This window comes from Oncorhynchus masou, chromosome 28 (assembly GCF_036934945.1).
Source record: "Oncorhynchus masou masou isolate Uvic2021 chromosome 28, UVic_Omas_1.1, whole genome shotgun sequence".
Taxonomy (NCBI): domain Eukaryota; kingdom Metazoa; phylum Chordata; class Actinopteri; order Salmoniformes; family Salmonidae; genus Oncorhynchus; species Oncorhynchus masou.
Genome location: NC_088239.1, coordinates 82,587,233 through 82,609,212, shown reverse-complemented (window position 1 = coordinate 82,609,212; position 21,980 = coordinate 82,587,233). Strand labels below are relative to the sequence as shown.

The 21,980-nt window shown below is 41.2% G+C and overlaps 1 protein-coding gene, 1 long non-coding RNA gene and 1 pseudogene across 2 annotated transcripts; 1 reads left to right on the top strand and 2 right to left on the bottom strand.

The window, feature by feature from the left end:
* Positions 1-13,937, bottom strand: part of LOC135518411 (cyclin-I-like) — a 36,678-nt pseudogene extending 22,741 nt beyond the window's left edge.
* Positions 13,938-16,165: 2,228 nt separating this feature from the next.
* LOC135518408 (cyclin-G2-like) lies at positions 16,166-20,878 on the top strand. Its single transcript, XM_064943581.1, has 8 exons — positions 16,166-16,270; positions 17,006-17,146; positions 17,320-17,460; positions 17,672-17,915; positions 18,354-18,439; positions 18,536-18,634; positions 18,994-19,196; positions 19,824-20,878. The coding sequence occupies exons 2-8, from the start codon at positions 17,042-17,044 to the stop codon at positions 19,924-19,926; spliced, it is 981 nt and encodes a 326-aa protein (XP_064799653.1). The 5' UTR covers positions 16,166-16,270; positions 17,006-17,041; the 3' UTR covers positions 19,927-20,878.
* On the bottom strand, positions 17,478-21,945 carry LOC135518410 (uncharacterized). The gene is made up of 2 exons (XR_010452147.1): positions 21,232-21,945; positions 17,478-19,214 (listed from the first exon to the last, which is right to left on the bottom strand). It is a non-coding gene; the product is annotated as an uncharacterized LOC135518410 (long non-coding RNA).
* Between the last annotated feature and the right edge of the window lie 35 nt (positions 21,946-21,980).

Genomic DNA, 21,980 nt, shown 5'->3' with positions numbered 1-21,980 from the left:
TCACCACCTCCATGGTCTAACATTGGCAGCATTTAGCCTAGCGGTTAGAGGTAAGCCAGCACAAATAAAATACCTGTATGTATGCGTGTCTTTCGAAGGGGTTGGGTTAAAAGTGGAAGCCAAATTTCAGTTGGACCTTGGGTGCAATTGACCAACAGTTATTTTAATGACCTGCTGCTTTCTCTTTCATATTGACAACAGTATGTTGTTATGTGTTGTGGGACTCAGCTGACTGCCGGGAGATGGCTTTTTGGGCACGTACACCTTCCACATCAGGGCTTTGAATGCACAGATACTAAGTTGACATCCCAAGGCCCATTGTGAGACTTAAAAAAAAGAAGCTCTCTTTGACCAACAGATGCATATCTGTACTCCCAGTCATGTGAAATCCGTAGATTAGGGCCTCATGAATTTATTTTAATTGACTGATTTTTGGGACAGGCGGTAACCGTTACTACCCCCCGTTATTTGGGACAGGCTGTGCCAGTTACTACCCCCCGTTATTTGGGACAGGCTGTGCCCATTACTACCCCCCGTTATTTGGGACAGGCTGTGCCCGTTACTGCACTCCATTTTTGGGACAGGCAAAGCCCGTTAATGTAGAGGCCAGATGAGGAAGGTCAGAGTCCTCTATGTTGGAAAAGACTCAATATCAGGCTCTGGTGTCATTGGCACTAACAGCTTATCTTAACTGAGGAGGTTTTAGAAACAGACCGTGTCTGTTCGTTGGACTAATAACTAGGGGAGAAGTGAAAGCATAAACCTTCCCCACAGCAGGTGCTCTAGTCAATGCCCCTTTACACTCACAAATGAAAGCAAATGCATTCTCCCCATAACTCTGACCTCAGGTGATATAGATAGCTGTACCAAGGAAATAACCTAACAATTTCACCACCTCCATGGTCTAACATAAACAGCATTGAGCCTAGCGGTTGGAGGAGTGGCTTCGTAAGAAGCATTTCAAGGTCCTGGAGTGGCCTAGCCAGTCTCCAGATCTCAACCTCATAGGCAAGCCAGCAGAAATACAAAATAAAATACCTGTATGTATGCGTGTCTTTCGAAGGGGTTGGGTTAAAAGTGGAAGCCAAATTTCAGTTGGACCTTGGGTGCAATTGACCAACACAGTTATTTTAATGACCTGCTGCTTTCTCTTTCATATTGACAACAGTATGTTGTTATGTGTTGTGGGACTCAGCTGACTGCCGGGAGATGGCTTTTTGGGCACGTACACCTTCCACATCAGGGCATTGAATGCACAGATACCAAGTTGACATCCCGAGGCCCATTGTGAGACCTATTTAAAAAAAAAACGCTATCTTTGACCAACAGATGCATATCTTTATAAGCAGTCATGTGACATCCGTAGATTAGGGCCTCATGAATTTATTTTAATTGACTGATTTCCTCATATGTACTGTAACTATCATTATTATTATTTTGTTTAACCTTTATTTAACTAGGCAAGTCAGTTAAGAACAAATTGTTATTTACAATGACGCCCAAAGATATTTGGTGCAGAATTGCTCAAGTGATAGAATGTACACGACAACAAGTCGTCTCTTGTTGAATGACAACAAACACTTCATTGAAGAATCCCTACTGTTGACCAATCACCGACTAAGAGGAGTAGATTTGGCGACCAAACTTCGACTTGCCTCAAATGTTGTGTGCACAAAACAGCTGAAAAAACCCCAAAAAACTTGCCGAAGATGTACAAAAATGTCACAAAATGTTGTCAATATATGACACAAATTGTTTTGGATGGGAAGCATGAGGACGGCTTTACCTGTAATATGATACTGGTCTAACCAGCACTGCTCTCACTGGAAGTCTTTAGCCTCAACAGGCATGGCTGGGTCCCAAATGGCACCCTACTCCCTATATCGTGCACGACTTTAGACCAGAGCCCAAGTGCACTAGGGGAAAAGGATACCAATTGGGACATAATCAAGAATTGGCTTTAAAGTGACCTGAACTAGCCTTGCCCTAAAGCCCCGGGGCCATTTCTCACCATTATGTCACCTTGTGAAAGTGACCTGAACTAGCCTTGCCCTAAAGCCCCTGGGCCATTTCTCACCTTGTTAAAGTGACCTGAACTAGCCTTGCCCTAAAGCCCCCGGGCCATTTCTCACCTTGTTAAAGTGACCTGAACTAGCCTTGCCCTAAAGCCCCCGGGCCATTTCTCACCTTGTGAAAGTGACCTGAACTAGCCTTGCCCTAAAGCCCTCGGGCCATTTCTCACCATTATGTCACCTTGTTAAAGTGACTCTTGCATCATTGTGAAATTAGTAGTCAGCGAGCAAAACAACCAATCCACCAGGACCCCCTGTTGTGGTCTTGACATGCTTGAATTGGCTTTACTACCCCCCGTTATTTGGGACAGGCTGTAACCGTTACTACCCCCCGTTATTTGGGACAGGCTGTGCCAGTTACTGCATTCCGTTATTTGGGACAGGCTGTGCCCGTTACTACCCCCTCAACTCGTTGTGTTTGGAGGACAAAGAATGCTGAGTTGCATCCAAAGAACACCATACCTACTGTGAAGCATGGGGGTGGAAACATCATGCTTTGGGGCTGTTTCTCTGCAAAGGGACCAGGATGACTGATCTGTGTAAAGGAAAGAATGAATGGGGCCATGTATCGTGAGATTTTGAGTGAAAACCTCCTTCCCATTAGCAAGGGCATTGAAGATGAAACGTGGCTGGGTCTTTCAGCATGACAATGATTCCAAACACACTGCCCGGGCAAAGAAGGAGTGGCTTCGTAAGAAGTATTTCAAGGTCCTGGAGTGGCCTAGCCAGTCTCCAGATCTCAACCCCATAGAAAATCTTTGGAGGGAGTTGAAAGTCCGTGTTGCCAAGCAACAGCCCCAAAACATCACAGCTCTAGAGGAGATCTGCATGGAGGAATGAGCCAAAATACCAGCAACAGTGTGTGAAAACCTTGTGAAGAAGACAGAAAATGAAGACAGAAAACGTTTGACCTCTGTCATTGCAAACAAAGGGTATATAACAAAGTATTGAGATAAACTTTTGTTATTGACCAAACACTTAATTTGCACCATCATTTGCAAATAAATTCATTAAAAATCCTACAATGTTATTTTCTGGATTTTTTTCTCTCATTTTGTCTGTCATAGTTGAAGTGTACCTATGATGAAAATTACAGGCCTCTCATCTTTTTAAGTGGGAGAACTTGCACAATTGGTGGCCGACTAAATACTTTTTTGCCCCACTGTAGCTGTACCAAGGAAATAACCTAACAATTTCACCACCTCCATGGTCTAACATGAACAGCATTTAGTCTAGCGGTTAGAGGTAAGCCAGCACAAATAAAATACCTGTATGTATGCGTGTCTTTCGAAGAGGTTGGGTTAAAAGTGGAAGCCAAATTTCAGTTGGACCTTGGGTGCAATTGACCCACACAGCAATTTCAATGACCTGCTGCTTTCTCTTTCATATTGACAACAGTATGTTGTTATGTGTTGTGGGACTCAGCTGACTGCCGGGAGATGGCTTTTTGGGCACGTACACCTTCCACATCAGGGCATTGAATGCACAGATACCAAGTTGACATCCCGAGGCCCATTGTGAGACTTAAAAAAAAAGACGCTATCTTTGACCAACAGATGCATATCTGTATTCCCAGTCATGTGAAATCCGTAGATTAGGGCCTCATGAATTTATTTTAATTGACTGATTTTTGGGACAGGCGGTAACCGTTACTACCCCCCGTTATTTGGGACAGGCTGTGCCAGTTACTACCCCCCGTTATTTGGGACAGGCTGTGCCCATTACTACCCCCCGTTATTTGGGACAGGCTGTGCCCGTTACTGCACTCCATTTTTGGGACAGGCAAAGCCCGTTAATGTAGAGGCCAGATGAGGAAGGTCAGAGTCCTCTATGTTGGAAAAGACTCAATATCAGGCTCTGGTGTCATTGGCACTAACAGCTTATCTTAACTGAGGAGGTTTTAGAAACAGACCGTGTCTGTTCGTTGGACTAATAACTAGGGGAGAAGTGAAAGCATAAACCTTCCCCACAGCAGGTGCTCTAGTCAATGCCCCTTTACACTCACAAATGAAAGCAAATGCATTCTCCCCATAACTCTGACCTCAGGTGATATAGATAGCTGGACCAAGGAAATAACCTAACAATTTCACCACCTCCATGGTCTAACATAAACAGCATTGAGCCTAGCGGTTGGAGGAGTGGCTTCGTAAGAAGCATTTCAAGGTCCTGGAGTGGCCTAGCCAGTCTCCAGATCTCAACCTCATAGGCAAGCCAGCAGAAATACAAAATAAAATACCTGTATGTATGCGTGTCTTTCGAAGGGGTTGGGTTAAAAGTGGAAGCCAAATTTCAGTTGGACCTTGGGTGCAATTGACCAACACAGTTATTTTAATGACCTGCTGCTTTCTCTTTCATATTGACAACAGTATGTTGTTATGTGTTGTGGGACTCAGCTGACTGCCGGGAGATGGCTTTTTGGGCACGTACACCTTCCACATCAGGGCATTGAATGCACAGATACCAAGTTGACATCCCGAGGCCCATTGTGAGACCTATTTAAAAAAAAAAACGCTATCTTTGACCAACAGATGCATATCTTTATAAGCAGTCATGTGACATCCGTAGATTAGGGCCTCATGAATTTATTTTAATTGACTGATTTCCTCATATGTACTGTAACTATCATTATTATTATTTTGTTTAACCTTTATTTAACTAGGCAAGTCAGTTAAGAACAAATTGTTATTTACAATGACGCCCAAAGATATTTGGTGCAGAATTGCTCAAGTGATAGAATGTACACGACAACAAGTCGTCTCTTGTTGAATGACAACAAACACTTAATTGAAGAATCCCTACTGTTGACCAATCACCGACTAAGAGGAGTAGATTTGACGACCAAACTTCGACTTGCCTCAAATGTTGTGTGCACAAAACAGCTGAAAAACCCCCCCAAAAACTTGCCGAAGATGTACAAAAATGTCACAAAATGTTGTCAATATATGACACAAATTGTTTTGGATGGGAAGCATGAGGACGGCTTTACCTGTAATATGATACTGGTCTAACCAGCACTGCTCTCACTGGAAGTCTTTAGCCTCAACAGGCATGGCTGGGTCCCAAATGGCACCCTACTCCCTATATCGTGCACGACTTTAGACCAGAGCCCAAGTGCACTAGGGGGAAAAGGATACCAATTGGGACATAATCAAGAATTGGCTTTAAAGTGACCTGAACTAGCCTTGCCCTAAAGCCCCGGGGCCATTTCTCACCATTATGTCACCTTGTGAAAGTGACCTGAACTAGCCTTGCCCTAAAGCCCCTGGGCCATTTCTCACCTTGTTAAAGTGACCTGAACTAGCCTTGCCCTAAAGCCCCCGGGCCATTTCTCACCTTGTGAAAGTGACCTGAACTAGCCTTGCCCTAAAGCCCCCGGGCCATTTCTCACCTTGTTAAAGTGACCAGAACTAGCCTTGCCCTAAAGCCCTCGGGCCATTTCTCACCATTATGTCACCTTGTTAAAGTGACTCTTGCATCATTGTGAAATTAGTAGTCAGCGAGCAAAACAACCAATCCACCAGGACCCCCTGTTGTGGTCTTGACATGCTTGAATTGGCTTTACTACCCCCCGTTATTTGGGACAGGCTGTAACCGTTACTACCCCCCGTTATTTGGGACAGGCTGTGCCAGTTACTGCATTCCGTTATTTGGGACAGGCTGTGCCCGTTACTACCTCCCTCAACTCGTTGTGTTTGGAGGACAAAGAATGCTGAGTTGCATCCAAAGAACACCATACCTACTGTGAAGCATGGGGGTGGAAACATCATGCTTTGGGGCTGTTTCTCTGCAAAGGGACCAGGATGACTGATCTGTGTAAAGGAAAGAATGAATGGGGCCATGTATCGTGAGATTTTGAGTGAAAACCTCCTTCCCATTAGCAAGGGCATTGAAGATGAAACGTGGCTGGGTCTTTCAGCATGACAATGATTCCAAACACACTGCCCGGGCAAAGAAGGAGTGGCTTCGTAAGAAGTATTTCAAGGTCCTGGAGTGGCCTAGCCAGTCTCCAGATCTCAACCCCATAGAAAATCTTTGGAGGGAGTTGAAAGTCCGTGTTGCCAAGCAACAGCCCCAAAACATCACAGCTCTAGAGGAGATCTGCATGGAGGAATGAGCCAAAATACCAGCAACAGTGTGTGAAAACCTTGTGAAGAAGACAGAAAATGAAGACAAAACGTTTGACCTCTGTCATTGCAAACAAAGGGTATATAACAAAGTATTGAGATAAACTTTTGTTATTGACCAAACACTTAATTTGCACCATCATTTGCAAATAAATTCATTAAAAATCCTACAATGTTATTTTCTGGATTTTTTTCTCTCATTTTGTCTGTCATAGTTGAAGTGTACCTATGATGAAAATTACAGGCTTCTCTCATCTTTTTAAGTGGGAGAACTTGCACAATTGGTGGCCAACTAAATACTTTTTTGCCCCACTGTAGCTGTACCAAGGAAATAACCTAACAATTTCACCACCTCCATGGTCTAACATGAACAGCAGTTAGCCTAGCGGTTAGAGGTAAGCCAGCACAAATAAAATACCTGTATGTATGCGTGTCTTTCGAAGGGGCTGGGTTAAAAGTGGAAGCCAAATTTCAGTTGGACCTTGGGTGCAAGTGACCAACACAGCAATTTCAACGACCTGCTGCTTTCTCTTTCATATTGACAACAGTATGTTGTTATGTGTTGTGGGACTCACCTGACTGCCGGGAGATGGCTTTTTGGGCACGTACACCTTCCACATCAGGGCTTCCCTAGAGGCGGCCTTTTCCAAAAGAAAAGACAGCCTCTGGCTTTCCAAGGGTTCGGCAAATTTCATATTCACCCTTGGATACGCCTCCCTCCTCACTGGATACAGCTACCTGTAAACGGCAGCCAAACACACGGAAGAGAACGTGTTTTATCATCAGCCAGTGGAGTAAAAGTTGTGGGAGTGTCTGGGAGTTCTTTATTGACTATTTTAATCTGACAGGACTTCCCTCCAGTTTAGTGGAAAAGGGGCTTTTTACAAATATGCATTGAGTAGGACAAACCAAACAAGTAGTATCACACACACACTAGCATAGTGTTTTACAATATAGCTAGCATGTTTTACAAGATGTTCATGAATCGTATTACGTGTAGTGAACATTAGCGTGAGCAACAATGGTAGAATCGGTGGTTCGCCTTTACAATAAAATCACCCCAATTTAAACTGTTTTAAAACCTGTATTTTTTTCATATATAGATAGCTATGTGTTTTAATAAAATCAACTATATATGTATTACGCTTGTCTGATGCTTTAAGCACACCGTTTGATGAAATAAGAGACAAATGACTCAAGAGAGATCCAGAGATCAAGATAGCCAGAAGGAAAAAACCTTAACCTGTCCCGACCATCCTCCTCCTACTCTTGCTGGCTTTCGCAGATTCTGCCGTTACTCTACTGAAGTTGCCGGTAAGAGGCTACAGGAGGAGTCTGCAACTTTTCTCATGCAGAATGCAAATTTATCTTACCATTTCTACCAATCAGGTTTCCAGTTATTGTTTTCATATGTACATTTTTCGTAGAACAGTTTAATTTAATTTCTAATAATATCTTCGTATTTCAAAATTATTATCATGTGGTTAATCAAAATTCTATCTAAATGATTAACCTAACAAGTAACTTCTATTGCCAATTACTATTATTTTTAAATGTAACCTCTATTTAAAAACTTGTCAAGTCAGTTAAGAAATTCTTATTTACAGTGACGTCTTACCCAGGCCAAACCCGGACGATGCTGGGCCTTATTGTACGCAGCCCTACTGGACTCTCATCCCAGCCGGATGTGATACAAACCCGGGACTGTAGTGACGCGTCTTGCACCGAGATACAGTGCCTTAGACCGCTGCGCCAATCGGGAGCCCATTGCAACTATGTACAAATAGCCTATATAGGCAAACAAAAATAGTGCAGCATTCAGGTAGAAAATATTCTGATAAAAATAAATATAATATAAATCACATTGGCTAAGCATGGCCTGTCTGCAAAGAACTTGAAACACTGTATCAACTATTAACTTGAGTCTGGCCAAAAGCAGGCACTAACAAATTTGCAACATTGAATCAAATATTCTTGGCCAGTCAGAGTTTAAGGGATCAGAAGTAATCAGATAGGTCTATTTTAATGACATTTCCATTGGATCAGAGCAGGACATTTATCCCTTGCACGCCGAGTGGTTATTAAAAAGGAAGAGACCTGGAAAGATGTTGATTTTCAAATACATTGAAGAACTATTATCATTATAAATGAATGTAAAAACAGACAGTTATTTACTCGTTGTTTGAGGTGAAGCAAATGTTCCCGTTGAGAAGCTCCATGGCTCAGTAGTGGTGGTGCGTTAAGACAATCAGAAATACTATCAGATCCCCAAATGGGCACATTTATATACCTACAATTGCATGCAGGCAAATTAGCCTCTATTTCTATGCGTATTCAGGTGTGCATCCTTAACACTGACAGGAGCGCTCCAAACAAAAGACAACGACTAAACTGACAAAACTCATAAAATGGGACGAAATAAACCAAAAACGTGTTTCTCACTAGTGTAGCGCAGGTTGCGGGTAAACGGGAAAAGACTGGAATAATAATGTATTGAATATATTACCAGCCATTACCGTAACCAAACAAACATTATAGATTAGAAATTATAGGAATTAACTACTGTATGTAATGGAGAATTGATAAGACACTAACAAATCAAAACGCAAACAATTAAGTTATGAAAGAAGTTATGAAACAATGAATGTGCACAGACCTGGGAAGAACACATTCTGGAGAGAGAAGTGAATTATGTCTTCACATTTTTTATACCTTTATTTAACTAGGCAAGTCAGTTAAGAACAAATTCTTAACCGCCTGTTCAGGGGCAGAATGACAGATTTGTACCGTGTCAGCTCGGGGGTTTGAACTTGCAACCTTCCGGTTACTAGTCCAACGCTCTAACCACTAGGCTACCCCGCCACCTCAAACTTAACCACAAACCCCATTCTTCTTGGACTGTGCCGTCTCTACGGCCTCCGCAATGGATTAGATCACTGAGATGGGGGCCAATAAGACAGGTGTCTATCTCGTGTGCCTTAAAACAATTTTTACCCCGCTAATATTCGACCCCGCCAAAAAAATATTGGTTGACCAACAGCATAACGACCAAACAATCGTCTAGTCGACTATTTAAGAGTCAGCCCTGCAATACTAATACAGTAGGTTGACTGGTGAGCTTATTGTTGGTAATTTAACAGTGGTTTCTGAGTCCAGCAATAAGCGCTACGACATTACGATTTGTGAAAACTCTTCAGGGTTGTGTTCTGGGAGTGTCACTGAGTAGGCTGATATACCCCATTTAATAGAACCAAGATGCATCGGTAAGGCCCTCCATTGTGATATAAACATGACATCTACACATCTTTACTTTTGTGTCAAATTAACAAAAGTATTTTGTTTAATTTATATATCACACTTCAACCTGGTTGAGCATCATCAGTCCAATTGTGGTACAATTCCACAATTTTTCTGTTTGCATCAGTTTCAAAATGGGGGATTTTTATTTTGAAGGCTAACCTCAGATCCGACGAAATGTTGCTCACGCTAGTGTTCAAGACAACTCATTGGTAATTGTACCTACACCATTTTAAATCGCATATCTGCCAAAAAATGTTGTGACGATGATTACAGATCACGATACTGCAGCCTCTGAATGGCACGGAGAATACACAGAGCAGATTCATGATTGTCATGCTTGAACCATTATAATACAAAAGAAAACAGATTGGTACCTCATATTTTTTCCCACCCATTGTGCTCAAATTCGTGTGCTTCTACATTTTTTTTTCCCCAACCAAAAGACGCGCTCACATGTTCCTTGTAAAACGTTATGCGTAGAGCAATGCGCTTTGTGGACGTTTGGTCACCTGATTTACTGACGCTGCTCACCACCAAAATACGCTCATTCATTGATCGAGGTAAAGTTGGATTTATATTCACACATTCACCAAAACACATTTAAAAATGGTAAAAAAATATATAATAAAATTGGTTGTCACAGAAACAAAACTAGATTTGGTTTATTCGATAAATGTCTAGCATACTTTTATAACCTTTGTTTTTGACTTGTTAGATATATATAAATCAATAAATAATTCACCGTTTGTCACAGAAACATCAAACTAGGTATGATTTATTCTATAAATGTTTAGCATACTTTTACACCTGTTTTTTGGAAATTACAGTTTTGACTTGATAGAAATACATAGCATCTATAAAATGCCATTTAAAGCTATATAAAATCAATAACGTTTTCACTGATTGTCTCAGAAAAAAATGCATTTATTTGCAATAACTAGAAAGAAATTTTAATTTCAATTGCAATTTGTTGTATATTAAGTAAGACAATGTTTACATAAAGTTGCACAATGTTTACGATCTTAAATTGTATGCCAAATCAATGTTAGCATTTTTTTGCAGCAGTTCCACATTTTAAAGCAGTTACAAGACACAACAGTCATTTATTTATACGTCTCTAATTTAACAGCAGAGGCCCCTTCCAATCATTTTCTATTTTGGCTTTGTTGAAGTCCTTCCGTGTCATTCCCAGACAAGCTGAATGGTACCACCTCTGGCACACAGAGCATTTTATCTGCAGTATTTAAAATGTAAAAAAACAAACAGGTTTATGGTTTATTTACATGTAAATTACAGTTCTGGAATACCCAAATTCTGTTACATGCTTTTGCAATTAGGAGACATTTTAAAATTGAATTGGATTTTTTTTTGTAAAAAAAATAAATATTATTCGCTAAATTGACTTTAAATTACATGCATTTGACCACAACCCTGACAGAAGCACACATAACTGAGGTTTAAATCATCGAGTTCAGGCAATATAAATCGTATAGAAATAAAAAAGGCATACATTTGCACAAAAAAACATGCATTGATCAAAAAAAAACCACATCAATGTTGTAATATCAAACATTACAATGTCGTCAGTCTTTGAAATTCAAATCAGTTTAATTGTCACTTGTGCCAGATACATGTGTACGTACCAATGACAGCGAATTTCTGTCATCGTATGTATCTCTCATCAAATAGAGCATTAGAACAAGGATAACCCTGATTACAAAAAAAGTTTCAAGACAAAGTTTTATACTTCTAAATGTCTTGGAAGGATGAAACGACATGAGTTTTCATAGGCTACTGTTAAAGTACACAAAGACAAACCCAGTTGGTCAGATGACCATTTCTCTGGATGATGCAAAGCACACATTGTGCAGTCTAGCGTCGCACTGAAGACTGGCAGAAAACTGGCTGATGTTTTGGTCACTTTTGAATGCTGGCGGTGCTTTCACTCTAGTGGTAGCATGAGATGGAGTCTACAATCCACACAAGTGGCTCAGGTAGTGCAGCTCATCCAGGATGAAAAATCAATGCGAGCTGTGAGAAGGTTTGCTGTGTCTGTCAGCGTAGTGTCCAGAGCATGGAGGCGCTACCAGGAGACAGGCCAGTACATCAGGAGACGTGGAGGAGGCCGTAAAATGACCTCCAGCAGGCCACAAATGTGCATGTGTCTGCTCAAACGGTCAGAAACAGACTCCATGAGAGTGGTATGAGGGCCCGACGTCCACAGGTGGGGGTTGTGCTTACAACCCAACACCGTGCAGGACGTTTGGCATTTGCCAGAGAACACCAAGATTGGCAAATTCGCCACTGGCGCCCTGTGCTCTTCACAGATGAAAGCAGGTTCACACTGAGCATGTGACAGACGTGACAGTCTGGAGACGCCGTGGAGAACGTTCTGCTGCCTGCAACATCCTCCAGCATGACCGGTTTGGCGGTGGGTCAGTCATGGTGTGGGGTGGCATTTCTTTGGAGGGCCGCACAGCCCTCCATGTGCTCGCCAGAGGTAGCCTGACTGCCATTAGGTACCGAGATGAGATCCTCAGACCCCCTGTGAGACCATATGTTGGTGTGGTTGGCCCTGGGTTCCTCCTAATGCAAGACAATGCTAGACCTCATGTGGCTGGAGTGTGTGCCCATTCCCCAGACCTGAATCCAATTGAGCACATCTGGGACATCATGTCTCGCTCCATCCACCAACGCCACATTGCACTACAGACTGTCCAGGAGTTGGCGGATGCTTTAGTCCAGGTCTGGGAGGAGATCCCTCAGGAGACCATCCGCCACCTCATCAGGAGCATGGCCAGGCATTGTAGGGAGGTCATACAGGCACGTGGAGGCCACACACACTACTGAGACTCATTTAGACTTGTTTTAAGGACATTACATCAAAGTTGGATCAGCTTGTAGTGTGGTTTTCCACTTTCATTTTGTGTGACTTCAAATCCAGACCTCCATGGGTTGATACATTTGATTTCCATTGATAATTGTGTGATTTTGTTGTCAACACATTCAACTATGTAAAGAAAAAAGTATTTAATAAAAATGTCATTCATTCAGATCTAGGATGTGCTATTTTAGTGTTCCCTTTATTTTTTTGAGCTATAGAGATAAATCTATATATATATATATATATATATATATATATATAAATCCCCACTGTGCAATGTCCATGTTGATCCTCTTGGTTGTCTTGATCCATCCACCCGTCTTCTTTGCTAGTCAAGCCTGACCCCTTCATCACGTAGTTTTTTCCTGGAATCTAATTTAACATGACTGAAAATGCTGAATTTTCTGCCGGGCCCCTTCTAATAGGTTATAACAGACTCATTAGAACTTTGACCACACGGCTTCTAGATGGACTACATGCCCTCTATGAAATCAAAACTGGAATTTTTCCTCAAAACAAAAAAGGTTGTAAAAGTATGCTAGACATTTATAGAATAAATCACACCTCGTTTGATGTTTCTTTAACAGTGAATTAGTTATTGATTTATACAGCTTTAAAATTGCATTTAAAAGATTATGCATTTCCATCAAATCTGATTTTTTTTTAAGGTTAAAGTATGCTAAACATTTATAGAATAAACCATATCTATTTTTATGTTTCTGTAACAATCAATTAATTAGTCACTGATTTTTTACCATTATAAAATGGATTTCGGCCAATGTCTGTTGAATGTCCGAATATAAAACCAACTTAACCTTGGCTATTCATTGTCCCAACTAGTGAAACGCTCATCTTTACTGACATCAGTGATGAGGTATTATCTCGTCTGGAGAATTTAGCAAGCCAGAAGCGTTAGTTTGTTTTCTATATAACTAGTGAACTGACATATCTAACAATCTTTCACCCGTACAGTAAGACGTATGACCATCTAGGCTAATATTACGGTGCACAACATCAACTCGATAACACTAGCTAGTTATGCTAACGTTTGTAAGACAGTTACAGTAGCTGACGTATTAGCTAGTTAGCAAGCTACCGATCTAACGAGAACAGTAACGAACACTAGCCGATTGTCAACGTTAGCTAGCTAATAAAACAACGTTTCATTAATAGGCAACGTCCATTATCCAATATATCGTTTTAGTGAATACATGAAAGTTATGGCTAGAAAGAGCTAGCTATTTTAAATATACACAAACTATTTTATGCTAGTTAGCTAGCTATGATTAGCTTACCTCCCCTGCAAAGCTGTGGGAATCACAGTTTGACTTGGAAATCATCCGGTCCATTAAATTGAGGTAAAACAAGAGAGGTAAATAGAGTCTTGAGTTACTCCATCTTCGATTCCATGTTGTGTTTTATTTCGGGGAGAAATTGGGGGTCTTCCAAATGAAATGTATATAATAAAAAAAATTGAACGGAATAGACATAGGTCTAACACATCCGAAAAGGACTGTGGACTCTTGAGAAAGAGAAATCGCCCCCTCCGCTCACGAGCCTGCTTCTTCTTCTTCGATGAGGTTAAAAAGCGGTTGGCATCCAATAAATGTTGCATTACCGCCACCTACTAGACTGGAATTGATTGAATAGGTAAATAAATGAAACAAAATACCCTACCATCTAACACTACACTCACACAAAATAATACATAAGTAAATAAATAAATACTCCAGTATTTAAAATCAATTTAGTCCTACTTTCTTCACTGCCTCACCATGACAACTTCTGTACTACTCTGACCATGGAAACCTGAACCTGCCTCTCTCGCAAGGAACATTTCTGATCCCCAGCCCCACAAACAATTATTACAAGACCACTTCTGGTTACCCTCAACCGATTCCACAGCACCCAACTCTGTTTTCACCCACCCTGAAACCACAAATGGATCAGCCAAAAGGCAAGGGTCCACTTTTTTCCAACAACTTTACACCAACTGTCAGACTCATCGTTATCCTGACCCTCAGTGCTAGCCTCGGGCTCAGAGAACATCACCACACCGACCACCTCCGATACTTCACCCTCATTCACTTCTCCTCCTATTTTCAAATCACTCTGCTTACATTTTCTACCATTCTTCTTTAACAAATCATCTCTTTTTTGCCCCATTTTTAACCGATTCAAGCTCACCCTCTTCCTCCCCCTCTCTAAGACCTCCTCTGCCTCTCTTTCCCCCTATATTCCTCCTCCGTATTCCAAGTATAAAAGTTTGCTTATGATAATACTGCATTTCTCCGGACATACATCTTGGTTCTTGCCTTTTCAAGGGACGCGACTTTAACCGTCTGTCACAATCTCGTTACAATCAGCACGAACCCCTTGTGATGTAGCACTCAACAGTGCACCCCACTTGTAAAGCAGCTGCTTCGCCTTTATGTTCTACTTTTTCAATAGCTACGCAATGCTTTTCCATTTCAATTCGCTTCCAGCCTGTCGCCCACTCTTCTTCTTCTTGCAGGTGGCATCCAATGCCTCATTCCGCCCCCAACTGGATTATAATATATATCCATTATATTTTGTGATACAAAATGAGAAAAGGGGAAAAACTAAAACAAATAACACAATATATATATATATATAAAAAAAAAACTCATTAAAAACCAACTATGCCAATGGCCTGGGAGGACGGGACACCACCATTTAATACACCCTATAAAAACAATGTGCTATATAATTAACGCTATAACTCTTCTGAAGTCAAATCTCGTATAATCCAGAGTATACTCAGGTCCCCTCAAGTGGCGCAGTGGTCTAAGGCACTGCATCTCAGTGCTAGAGGTGTCACTACAGACCCTGGTTGGATTCCAGGCTGTATCACATACGGCCGTGATTGGGAGTCCCATAGGGCGGAGCACAATTGGCACAGCGTCGTCCGGATTGGGCCGCCATTGAAAATGTGAATTTGTTCTTATTAACTGACTTGCCTAGTTAAATAAAAAAATATATAATTCTCTGCAGCTGCCTCCACATCTATTTTCTGTGACATGTTACATTTCTGCGTTACAGTTGATAACCATTGCTATGAATGCTAAGAAGCTGACCTCACTGAAGCATATCACTCGTTGGCCTATCCATCTGTGATGACACAGATAAAACCAGGTTATTGTGTGATGTGCAGGACCAGAAATACATTTCCAATTTATCTTGGCCAGGTCGCAGTAAAAGAGAACTTGTTCTCAACTAGCTTACATGGAATTTTTTTTTTATGAAAAAAAAAAAAGAATAAAAAATCTTGACCATAACAGTATTCTGATAAATTCCCCTAGTCAGCGCTGAACCAATGTCCAAATACTCTGGTGACAACTGGACCAGAAAAAACAATCTGGTAGTTAAAAATTTTATGCCCTGTGTACAATCTGAGTTAATTATTTCAAATCACTCGTCAGTAAAAGGGTTTGTCCAGGCATCCAATAGAACTGAAGAATTTTGGGCGGACTATTTGAACGGGCAAAATAAGGAGAAAGATGATTGGCCCGTGGAATTGTCTGTATCGAGCTGGTCTAGAACACAGCATACTAAAAACTCTTTTTTTAACCATAAGAAACGTTTAACAAAGCGTTAAATAATACAGCATTGATTTGTGTAGGACTATCAACTCTTGAAATGAATAATTAAAAATCAATACTTTATTGTAGTACAGCCACAAAAGAAGGCAGACCTTTCTCGATAAATCAAGCCAAGATGGATACCGTACGTGATTGGCTACCGTGGCATTGACGTCAGTTTCTGGGTGCGGAAACTCTCAACAACAAAAAGAAAGACTAGAGACAGTAAAGAGGAACAAACAGAAGAGGTTAAGACCGTAGATAATGTCGATATAACTAACATTACAGGTAATTATATACAGTTTTCACATTGCAGATGCAAGGAAATGTAATAAATGTAAGTAATTGTGAATATTACTGGGTGTTGTTTAACCTTATTTTATTATCCATTACAGTAAAAAATAAATAGCTTCCTGGAGGATTAACGTAACATTTTTTTATATCAAGCTTATGATTTTGAAACTATACTAATCTGTTTGGTCTTGCCATCTTACTTCGACTTTTTATTTACAGTTTGCAAGTTAACGTTACAGTATCGTGTCTTTATTTATCGTCTCTAACGTTGACTCGCACAGCTCTTCGCTCAACCATTATTTTTTTACTCAAAAAAATTGCCTTTTAAAATCCACAGCCTGGTAGTCAAACCGTTTTTAAAATCAAGACATTTGATGTGGAGTTAAGTTCAATAAAAAAAATCGCAACTATTGCCAGCTAAGGCACTGCTTCCTAGGCAAGAACAAGACTCCGACCCCCTTCCCGTCGACGATTTGAAGCACAGCTAATGGATTCAAGCTTGTTTTTGATGTAAATGTCTTGAGTATCTCACGAAATTTGTGATCATGTTTACGATTTTACACTGAGAAATCCACAATTAGATTCGTTTTGTGTTCTGGTTAAGTAGGCGTTAACCTAAGAAATCTGACACCGAATCCCAGCTGAGGCAAACCCTGACCGGGTGAACAAATGCAGGGCGGACAAATATTTACTAACATCACACTCAGTCTTGTTTTTTTTTTTTTACAGAGAAAGACATTCAGATTGCTGTAACCGAGTCCAGACATGGAAACTGTGAAACTTATGAGGGAGTTAATAGCCAATTTTGAACAGGAGAGGAATTATCTTCCGAAGGAAACAGGACTCCGCTTAATCGAATCGACTGGAGAGGTAGTCTGCAGTAGCTAAACATAAATATTGTTCACATGATCGATATGAATCCCTAAACATAAAACAAATTGGTCCATAAACACCTTCCACTAATACACACTGTAAATGCCTAAAATATTACTGTTGCATACTGTAAGGAAATAATATTTTATCTTGATCTTCTTTAATTACAGAATGACAGCAGGGGAATATCAGCTAAATGTAGGGACACCAAAGTGGAGGACCTCTGGAGTCTGACCAGTTTCTTTGGGTACAGTACACAGACTTTCGTTCTGGCAGTCAACCTGTTGGACCGATTCCTGGCCATGATGAAGGTAAGATGAAGACCCAATCAAGAGCACTTTTTTTAATAGTAATTTCAACATACTCTACAGCTAATTCGCAACGCTACATTTCTTTTGATGACAATAATTATGACATAATGTCCTTAGACAAACTACAAATAAAAAGGGAATTGCTGTGAGTAATAATAGTAATGTCTGTTTCCACTAATTCCAAGCTTTTGTTCATCTCCCTCCTCTTCAGGTCCAACCCAAACATCTAGCTTGCATCGGCATCAGTTGTCTCCACATCGCAGCCAAAGCAGTCGAAGAGGAGTGTAACTTGTCTTCCACCAATGAGCTTATTCGTATCAGCCAGTGCAAGTTTACGGTCTCGGACCTCACTCGCATGGAGAAGATTGTTTCAGAGAAACTCAACTTCCAACTCAAAACCATCACAGCTTTAACCTTTTTGCACCTATACCACGGAATCACAAGCGCCCATACCTCAGACCTGTAAGAACCCATTATTATAAAAAAATATATTACAATTCACCGAGCAATCAACCCCATTTGGAAGGTGGTAATAGTGTGACATAATTAACTGGGGCAGCAGGGTAGCCTAGTGGTTAGAGCGTTGGACTAGTAACCGGAAGGTTGCAAGTTTAAACCCCGAGCTGTCGTTCTGCCCCTGAACAGGCAGTTAACCCACTGTTCCTAGGCCGTCATTGAAAATAAGAATTTGTTTTTAACTGACTTGCCTAGGTAAATAAAGGTTTAAAAAAAACTAGACGTACTTATAGTCCTGACTGGAAGTAGGACGATGGTTCTCACTGGACATGATCAAATAACATGGTGTCCATTCCACCATAACAAATTCAATTATGTAACAGATAGCCCTGACGCCTTGTTTTCACACCCTGATTGGTTCTAATATGTAATTTAACCTTTACAGGAAGGGGCCCTGAATCTCGACATGCTAGAGGTCCAGCTCAAAGCCTGTCTCTGCCGGATCGCGTTCTCCAAAGCTAAAGTAATGATTTACCCCAGAGTCCATGAGATGTTACATATTTCAGGAGACCTCTTGGCAGCTGCAGTCTAATTTGATGCATTTTTTCTTCTCTTCCAGCCGTCAGTCTTGGCCCTGTCACTCCTCACTCAGGAGATTGAAGCCATGCACTCTGTTGATATGTTAGAAATAGCACATCATGTTCAAAGACATCTCAAGGTAAACACATTTGTTGAAGCTTTATCACATAACATGGATGTAAATCCTTTGTTTTAAACAGCAGTAACCCGGTGTTAACTGTCAAATTCGTACACAAAAGAAACCTATTTTTCCCCCTGGAACCATCTCTGAATATTGTATGCCCTACAACCTTAGTCCAAAAGGTTTCATATGACAACTGGCACGGTTATGGAAAGACATGAAAAAAAAAAAAAAAACCTTTTCACATTCCCCGGCCTCGTGTTCCCGGCTGCTATCCTTTTACAACGCCTGGGATCCATCCCAAAAGGTTTCTGCTGACCCAGTCTATTATGTAACCCGGTGTCCAATGTTATGATGCCCTGGTCGTCTTTTTACAGATCACTGACGTTGAGCTGCTACACTGGAAGGGACTGGTGGCCAAGTGTATGTCCGACTACTCTTCTCCCGAATGTAGCAAACCCAACAATAAAAAGCTCGTCTGGATCGTGTCGAGAAGGACAGCTCAGAATCTTCACACCAGCTACTACAGCGTCCCTGAACTGCCAACCATACCTGAGGACTGCTGGGATCAGGGTGAAAGGTATACAGGAATATATGTCTGTAGAGAAAGAGAAACATGTGTATCAAAAACATTCTACCATATGTACATTCTGTTAGAAGGCAGTCAAACAAGTCTACTATATGACAACGGGGAAGTAGTATGGAAAATCCCCTGAATAACAGAAGTAGGGAAATCTCCAGCCACACACACATTTAAGCCCCACCCTCTCCAGTGTTTCGTTCAGAGGTTGACCACTCCTACTGTCTGGTTTCAGTTGTTATATTATTCCCATGACTTGTATGGTATTTGGGGGGGGGGTTCCATACCATCAGCCACGTCATAGGCCTACCGGTTGCGTCAGTTAGCCTATCAGAAGAGGCCCATCCTCGTCCTGCTCTCGTATCACTAACTAACCCACATACTTAATGTCTGAGTGTTTTAAGTGACTTCTGTCATGTCCTACTCCTACCTAGCAACAATAGTTCCCATAACAGCTCAACCACAACATTACACAACCAGCTAAAGCTCCACATAAGAGACTTGGGATGGGTCTTGTAGTCAAACAATTAATAAAAAAGGATGAAATTACATTGGATAACTGCAAACAGGATTAAAGACGAACTAAGGAATATTGTGAATTAACTGTTTTTTTTCTTGTTTTTCCAGTGAAGACTCATGTGAAGACATGAGTTCGGGTGAGGAGAGCCTTGGCAGTTCTCTGGGCTCTGACGCGGAGGGGCCTTACTTCCCTCTAAACTTCCTCTGCTAAAAACCCCACAGCAAATACCTCCTAGACCAAAGCCCTCTTGAGGGAGCCACTGTGCCTGGGTTACATAACCACCTTTTCTAAACGCAGGGTCATGCTCATTTAATTCAAAACGTAGCTAAAAGTTTTACAACAGTTAAACAAGCGGTCATTGGGGCACGTTCAGGCTTGTCCCTCCCTGTGACGGCCTATTTTGTTCATAGTGAATACGAACCAGAAAATAGCTTCTCAATATACCGTAGTAAATGTTTGTTAGCCTTCTATTAGGGGCTACCAGTGTGGCTCAATACAGAAAACCAATCAATATACAGTGCATTTTTAAAGCTAACAACAAAACATACAGAAATGTGAGTTTGCACAACCCTGAAGACGGGCAGCTAAATGAAATTTCTGTAGTGTGGCGCATGTTTGGATTTGTCTCACATTCCAGCCACTATGTATATGTCCCAAATGGCACCCTCTATAGTGCACTACTTTTGACCAGAGCCCTGTGTGTCCTGGTCAGAAGTAGTGCACTAGAAAGGGAAATAAGGTGCCATTTGGTGAAAACACTTCTCTGAAGTGGCTGGATTTGTCTCGCATTAACCTGGTAAAAACTGACTTTGGCCAGTTTCTGTATAACAAGTTGTGTTGACTGGTGGCCAGGCTGGTTAGCGTTAAACTGTAAAAGCCAAAGTCTGTTTCTATTATTCCTATCAAGAGTGTGTGTGTGACTATGATCTTGTTAAACTTCAATGTGCCAATTTGTTGGCTGTAGGTTCTTAAATTATTTGGATTGTATGTATGTATGTGAGAAAGATAATGTATATGATGTCATGAATGTACAAAACTGTTTAAAAAAATGTAAATTTGTAAAAATGTACAAAAAAAAAGCATTGTGAATAGTACCTTTGTAGATATGAACTTATTTTTTTGCCTGTGAGCTATGACAAAACATTAAACTATTTTGAAATCACTATTTAGTCTTAATGTTGCTCATCAGAAATAGTACATTACGTTTATGATTTAGTTAGACGAGGCCAATACTGGTATAACCTATATGAACAGCGACTGGCAAAAAGGATGCCCTGAGGAAATACCAAATTAAAACGATGCTTTCCTGGCACATGACCTCAGTTGGTCAAACAACTCATTCTGCTTCAGTCAGAAAACATTGAACACAAGATGAAAAATAAGATTCATTTAGTGAAGCTTGCTCTTGATTTCTAGACTATCCCAGAAATCTCCCAATAGACATGTCCTGGCACAAAAAAAAAACAAAAAACACATGAAATCACTTGACCAAATCAAAAGTTAGAGAGAACTTACCGTAGTTTCATCCATCTGGTTTGAAAAGGAACAGTTTGAGGTGAGGCTGCATCCATCAATACTGAGGTCAGAGACCCATGCCAGACTTCTTCCGTTTAGGTTGTGAGGAGGTTAGGAAGGATAGCTCCTCTGTGAGGCAGAGATGGAGGAGAGCTGAGAGGACTATAGCTGCTGTCATTGAGGCCTCCACAGGTTCCTGAGATCCCCCTAAAAATAATCATCCCGAGGCCTCATCTAGGCTGCCACCACCATTCTCAAAATGACCGCTGGAGGTTAGAGTCCAAACCTTCAGTTGTCAAGGGCGACAGACTACTAACGGTGTAGGGTTTGGAACTAGTTAACTGCTTGTGTAATGTAGTGGGCTGGGACAGACAACTACTGGCCTGCTTGTTGGGTATAGTTAGCTGTGAACTACTACTGAGTGGCCTGCCATAGCCATCTCCTACCGGGCTGGTAGTGGACTGGGGGAGGAAACTACTAAACTAAGTTCCCTATGATGTATAGTGGGCTGGGACAGACAACTACTGGCCTGCTTGTTGGGTATAGTTAGCTGGGGGGTTGTGAACTACTACTGAGTGGCCTGCCATAGCCATCTCCTACCGGGCTGGGGGAGGAAACTACTAAACTAAGTTCCCTATGATGTATAGTGGGCTGGGACAGACAACTACCAAACTTCCCCAGTAGGGTAGTGGGCTGCGACCACTGAACTCCTATGAAGTGAGTGGCTGGGACAGCCATCTCCAAACTTC